We start from the raw sequence: 6,980 nt of genomic DNA, 5'->3' as shown, positions 1-6,980 counted from the left end.
AGAGGCCTGGACGGAGGGGGGCAGGGGGTGGGGCTAGCTCAGAGCCGCAGAGGGGGAGCCAGGGAGGCTGGCCAGGCAGGGTGGCTGGGACGCAGCCCAGGCAGGCTGGACAGGAGACAGCGGTGGAGGAGAGAGACAGCAACTGGGGGGCAGGGAGACTGGCAGTGGGGGACAGGAGACTCTGAAAGGGGGGAACACAGAGAAGAAAGAAACGTGAGATCATGATAAAGGGGAGGTGGAGGAAAGGAGAAATGGGGGCTCCCAAGTTACTGAAGAGGAAGGCTTCAGCATCTGGGAAGCAGGGATGAGGCCCCTTTTACTGAGCTGGAGTGAGTGCGAGATGGAAGGACACTCAGAGAAGCTGCCAGCGGCACTGGCACCGGTGGGCGGAGGGTTGGGTTGTGGGGCTGACCAGTGGCCTCCCTCCCACAGCCAAATTCCTCCCCGCCCTCAAACTCCCCCCCCTCCTCGTTTTCTCATGGGGCTGTGACCAAAGGACCAGTCTCAGCACACACGTCAGACCTCTTCCTGGTCGTTTACTGCTGCCCAGGAGCCCGGCTTCCTCCCACACAGTACCAGCCTCCAGTCAGGGAGGAGAGGAGGGGCCGCACGTAGCCCCCACACTGGGAAATCCTGGCCAAACCCAGCTGGCGGGAAGACAAGGGACAGAACCAAATTATGTTGGAGGGACCCACACCTCACATTTGACATGGCCACTGCATCACTGCATAAGCCCCGAGTTCCCTGCTGGGGACCAACAGACAAAACTGGGTCCTGAGCAGGGCCGGAGGCTCACGCCTGGAATTCCAGAACTTTGAGAGGCTGGGGCAGGCGGATCACTTGAGGTCAAGAGTTCGAGACCAGCCTGAACCCCATCTCTACTAAAAATACAAAAATTAACCAGGCGTGGTGCCGGGTGCCTGTCATCCCAGCTACCCGGGAGGCTGAGGCAAGAGAATCACTTGAACCCGGGAGATGGAGGCTGCAGTGAGTCGAGATCGTGCCACTGCACTCCAGCCTGGGCGACAGAGCAAGACTCCGTCTCAAACAAACCAGTGAAAACCTGGGTTCTGGGTCAGAGGCAAGTGGGTCATGCTGACAGGAAGGAATCCACCGACACGCAGGCCACACCAGGCTCTGGGAGCGAGTGGCCTTACAGAGCCCGGTCAGACTGAGTTCTTTGGTGAGAGGGGTCACTGCATCACACCCAGGCCTTCTAGAGAATAATCTGTCAAACAGAATCCTTCATGGCAGCCCACGGGCTGGCCAGTCCCAGTCAACAGACCTGAAGGAACCCCTTCCCGGGGAGCCCAACTTGACAGCAGTTTCCAAGCAGAAAGCAAGAGCAGCAGAGCCACTGGGCACCTCAGACACTGATGGTGCGGAAGATGGTGAAGCCCGACAGCGCGGTGCTGACCAGGAGCCCCGGGCACTGTGGGTGCCAGTGCAGCTCCTTGAGCTCCGTCTCGCCCTGGTGCACGAACAGCAGCTGCTGCGGGAGATCAGCCAGCCCGGGGTCGGCCTCTGTGTCGCCAGCCTCAGGGTCCTGCTCCACTGCCAGGTCCCACTGTGTGATCTGGTTGTCTGCACCCGAGGCTGCAAAGACCCCGCTGTCCTGGGGGTGCCACTCGACGGAGGTCACAGGGGCCACATGCTGCTTGAAGGTGGCCACGGGGGAGCCGGACTAGAGGGACAGGATGGGAATGATGGCTCTGAATGCCTCAGCCTGACTCCTGGGGGGCAGCCCAGGCAGACCCCAATCCCTCTCCAGCCTCAGGGTTTGACCAGGGCCCCATCCCTTAAGCCCTCACAAGCCCAGAGTCCAGGAAAGGGACACAGGGTAATTCTGGCTGCTAAGAAGGCTGACCAGCCCAGGGGCTGCTGGGAATTGGGGTTCACCTGCAAAGAAGCCCTTCTGAAACTTGGGTCACAAAACCCAAGAGGTGGCTCACGCCTGCAATCCCAACACTTTGGGAGGCCAAGGGAGGCGGATCACCTGAAGTCAGGAGTTCAAGACCCACTTGACCAACATGGTGAAACCCCATCTCTACTAAAAATACAAAATTAGTCAGTTGTGGTGGCGCGTGCTTGTAGTCCCAGCTAGTCAGGAGGCTGAGGCAGGAGAATCGCTTGAACCCAGGAAACAGAGGTTGCAGTGAGCCGAGATCACGACATTGTACTCTGGGCAGCAAGAGTGAAACTCCATCTCAAAACGACAACGACAAAAGGAGGGCATGGCTCTCCCAGAGCTCCCCCGACTGAGCCTACAAAGGCCTCAAAGGGGACAGAAGCACAAGCCCCGGAAGCCGACCCAAAGGAAGACTAAGACTGACAGCACTTTCACCACAGCACAGGCCCCACTGAACCAGCCTCTCTCTCAGCAGGAAAGGCAGCTCTGAAGTTCAATGGTTGAGAAGCCTGACCCTGTGCCCTGGTGGGCCGGGGGGCTGGAATCCATCTCTAGGCTCCTCCCCAGGGCTGGTGCTATAGAAATGATCAAACTGGAGGGGGAAAGGAGGACATCACGGCAGCCCAGGAAGGCAGAGCCACACAAAGCTGTGGCTTTGTCCAGAGGGACGCCAGACGCTGCTGCGCCTCCTGCCCAGTGCCTCTCCCAGCTCCACAACGTCAACCCCTGGCTTGGCTGTCATGGCACACCGGCTCTTGTCCTTTCTGTGCCTCAGTGCTCTCCTACCGCGAGTGAGCTGGGCCCCGATTCTCAGTTGCATCTACAAATCTGCAACTCCCTGAAGCTCTCAGCACGGGTCATACAGACAGCGGTACTTCTCCCTATGGGCAGATGGGAGCCTTAGTCTCCACTGCCCCGGCCCTTCCATCTAGTCAGCTGTTCCCCTGGCAGAATGAGTAACCCCAAGTGGAGAGCCAGCACCCTTCCTCTTGCTAAGCCTCAGTTTCCTCATCTGGACCATGAAGAGGCGGGAGTCTAGTTCTAAGGGCGCTCCCAACTCTGGGTGTATAAAACCATTCAAACAGGAAAAACCCTACAAGCCCCAGGGTGTGCTTGGAGCAAGCTTCTCCAGCCCCCAGGTGCCAGGCTGGGAAAGTACCTTGAACTGCCGAAGGTCCCAGATCTTGAGCGCCCCATCATCCCCGCCACTAAGCAGGAAGGGCTCCCGGCGGCTCCAGCTGATGACGTTGACATCCCCGTCGTGGGCGGTGGCTGTGGTGAGCATGCAGGCCTTGCTAGGGACTGCCCGGATGTCCCAGATGCGAATGGAGGCGTCAGCTGAGCAGGAGGCAAACACCTGGGCAGGGCAGAGTCTGAGTGGCCCTGATGCCCCACAACCCACAGTGAAGCCCAGGCCCCAGTGGTGGGGTGCTCCAGCAGTAGGCTACTCTCTTTCACTTCCTAGCACTTGGTGTGGAAACTAAATCTCCGCCAACCTCCCAGCTCTTTTCCCTTGGACCCAGGATTCTAGGTCCCTGGCACGAACCCCGTCAGAACTAGATGAGCAGACCACCAGCCCTCCCTCACCGTGTCTTCGGTCGGTGACCATTGCAGGTCCTCCACAGAGCGTGTGTGACCCATGAATGGCCGCTGGTCCACGTGCCAGGAGCCGCCATCCCTGGGTGTCCAGAGGTGGATGTTCTTTTGACAGTCACCGGTTAGCAGGCGACCTGGGGAAGGCAGTCAGGAAATGACCTTGCCCCCACTCTCTGCAGTTCGCTCCCCTCCCTGGAGTCTAAGTGCCCCACCTCGATGCAGACCCTGCTCCCCCCATCTCCCTGGGACTCCTGAACACTGCAGGGACTCACCAGGCACCCGGGGGGACCAGTCAAGGGCAAAGCCCTCGCCCATGTGCCCCGCAAAGGAGAAGATGGGCTTCGTTTGGGCCTGCTCATCCCGGAGGAAGGCTGCCAGGGCCTGGGGGTCCTCCACCACCTGTAGAAGCCGCCGCAGCGCAAACACCTCCACCTGGCCCTTCTCTGACCACACCCCGGCCACAGGCTCTTCACCTAGCCATGATACCTACAGAGGAGTGAGGGGGAAGGCTGATGTGAAGCAAGGGGAAAGGATGATCAGGGTACTGACTGCAAGCTCCCCACATCCCAGAGAACCAGAGGCGCAGTTCCCCAGATCCCCCAGGGCAGGGACTACGGCTCCTAGAAACCTCTGTGGGAAGGACACCACAGCCTGTCAAACCAGCATTGTAACTGGGATGGCTCTCCACAGGATGGGGGTGGGGGAGCTGAGGTGGGAGGACAGAGCTCCAAGATGCCTGGGAGTCAAGGCTGTAATTCCCACCAGCCCATGGCAGTGTTTTCAGGCTCCTGATCTCTGTAACCCTCTAAACACTGGAAGGCCACAGGTTCAGTCGTTGGATCTCTTTGCCTCTGTGTTTGTTCACTATGATACCCAGTCTAGCCACAAGGTTTCCAGTTACCCACTAGCCCTGAACTCAACCTCTTGGGCTCAAGTGCTCTTCCCACCTCAGCCTCCCAAGTAGGCGGAATTATGGGCGAGCACCATCACATCCAGCTTTTCACAGTTTTTTGTAGCCAGGTGTGGTGGCTTACGCTGGTAATCCCAGCACTTTGGGAGGCTAAGGTGGGCAGATCACCTGAGGTCGGGAGTTCAAGACCAGAGCCGACATGGAGAAACGCTGTCTTTACTAAAAACACAAAATTAGCCAGGTGTGGTGCTGTGCACCTGTAATCCCAGCTACTTGGGAGGCTGAGGCAGGAGAATCACTTAAACCCGGGAGGTGGAGGTTGCGGTGAGTTGAAATCGTGCACTGTACTCCAGCCTGGGCAACAAGAAAAACTCTGTCTCAAAAAAAAAAAAAAACATAATTTTTGTAGAGATGGGGTCTCACTTTGTTGCCCAGGTTGGTCTGGAACTCCTGGTCTCAAGCAATCCTTCTGCATGGGCTTCCCAAAGTGCTGGGATTACAGGCATGAGTGCTCAGCCTTGACCATTCAAACTTTTTTTTTTTTTGAGATAGAGTCTCGCTCTGTCACCTAGACTGGTGTGCAGTGGCGCGTTCTTGGCTCACTGCAACCTCTGCCTCCCAGGTTCAAGCAATTCTCCTGCCTCAGGCTCTGGAACAGCTGGGATTACAGGTGCATGCCACCATGCCCGGCTAATTTTTTGTACTTTTTGTAGAGACTCGGTTTCACCATGTTGGCTAGGCTGGTCTCGAATTCCTGATCTCAGGTGATCCGCCCACCTGAGCTTCACAAAGTGCTGGGATTATAGATGTGAGCCACCACACCCAGCTGGACTTTTTTTTTTTTTTTTTTGCCAATCAGTTTGAGCTTATGAGGTGGCTCAGGTTAGCCTTGGACTGATGACCTCGCCTTCGCGAGCGCCATGAGCTCCGGCGGGAGCCACTTTGGACCCCCCAGCTGGACTTTTCTAAAAACTGAAGGAGGTTGGGTGTGGTGGCTCATGCTTGTAATCCCATCGCTTTGGGAGGCCGAGGCAGGCTAATCACTTGAGCTCAGGAGTTTAAGACCAGCCTAGCCAACATGGCAAAAACCTTGTCTCTATTAAAAATATAAAAAATTAGCTGGGTGTGGTGGCAGGCACCTATAGTCCCAGCTACTTGGGAGGCTGAGGCAGGAGAATGACTTGAACCCTGGAGGAGAAGGTTGCAGTGAGCCAAGATCGCACCACTGCATTCCAGCCTGGGCAACAGAGCGAGACTACATTTCAAAAAAAAAAATGAAAGACACAAGGAGCTGTTGGGAGAGTTATGGACATAGGGAATGGGTCTGGTGTGTTTCAGAGAATGCAGAGCAGGCTCCTGGGACCATGTCTGCTCCTGGGACCATGCTTACCCGAACTCGGTTGATGCCACCATAGTGGGGCACCATGGCCAGCTCCAGCTGAGGCTTCTGCTCTTCTTCATCCTCTTCATCTTCCTCCTCCTCTTCATCACTGCTGTCTGAGGGTGGGGGCTTAGTTCCATGCAGATTGTGCATCCGAAGGATCATCAGTCTGGTAGAAAGTGGGGGGTGAGTTAGGCACTAGATTTCAGGATTCTTAGGAAGGAGACAGGCTGGAAACCCAGACTCCTGGGTCTGGGACAGGCAGCAACTGGAAGCCCTAACTCTTGGGTCCTAAGGAAGGGGCTGGAAACTGAGCCTCCTGGTCCTGGAAAAGCCTCGGGTCTTACCTGTTGCTCTGGGCGCTCTCGGCCTGGGTCCCAGCACACAGGTAAAGTGTAAGAGGAAGCTCTGTCCGGCTGTCTCCCAGGTGATCCCGGACTATGTCAAAGCTGAGACAGGGAGCGCCTGGGGATGGAAGGAGGGTTTTACGAGTTAAGACTGGACAGTGAGATCTCAGTCCCCACCTCCCTCATGGATCAACCGCCTCTGATGTGAAATCACCTTAGAGTCCAGCCTTCTCTTCCCGAGCACCTCTCAGGTTAAAGGCTTGAGATCTGGGCGAGAGCAGTGGCTCACGCCTTGTAATCCCAGCACTTTGGGATGCCGAGGCGGTCGGATCATGAGGTCAGGAAATCGAGACCATCCTAGCTAACACGGTGAAACCCCGTCTCTACTAAATACAAAAAACTAGCCGGGCGTGGTGGCATGCGCCTGTAGTCCCAGCAACTCGGGAGGCTGAGGCAGTAGAATCACTTGAACCCGGAAGGCGAAGGTTGCAGTGAGCCAAGATCGAGCCACTGTACTCCAGCCTGTGCAGCAAAGAGACTCCATCTCAAAAAAAAAAAAAAAAAAAAAAAAAAAAAGGCTCGGGATCAACCACCTCAAGACCCTGGAGTGTGGACTCTCAGCCCTACCAGTCTGCGCTCGGTGGTATAGCACATAGGCCTCCTCGTCCATGACCAGCTCCTCCCCTTCGCGTAGCGGCGGCCCCCGGCCGGGCAGGTAGACCTGGGCCGGGCCCTCGGAACTTGTGTGGCGGGACTCGGCCTCCATGGGTTCCCTGGTTTCACACATGCGCCGCCGACCCTTGCGCGCCGCCATCTTCGAACCCTCTTATCGCCGAC

General features: G+C 57.0%; 1 protein-coding gene across 1 annotated transcript; it reads right to left on the bottom strand.

Annotated features, from left to right (window-relative positions):
- Positions 1–519: 519 nt before the first annotated feature.
- Positions 520–6,980, bottom strand: GRWD1 (glutamate rich WD repeat containing 1). The gene is made up of 7 exons (XM_008988327.5): positions 6,771–6,980; positions 6,144–6,261; positions 5,806–5,965; positions 3,778–3,991; positions 3,497–3,639; positions 3,069–3,266; positions 520–1,684 (listed from the first exon to the last, which is right to left on the bottom strand). Exons 1-7 carry the CDS (start codon positions 6,955–6,957, stop codon positions 1,367–1,369), a joined length of 1,338 nt encoding a protein of 445 aa, XP_008986575.1. The 5' UTR covers positions 6,958–6,980; the 3' UTR covers positions 520–1,366.

This window comes from Callithrix jacchus, chromosome 22 (assembly GCF_049354715.1).
Source record: "Callithrix jacchus isolate 240 chromosome 22, calJac240_pri, whole genome shotgun sequence".
NCBI lineage: Eukaryota > Metazoa > Chordata > Mammalia > Primates > Cebidae > Callithrix > Callithrix jacchus.
The sequence above is the reverse complement of the archived record's forward strand: the minus strand, read 5'-3'. Positions and strand labels throughout refer to the sequence as shown.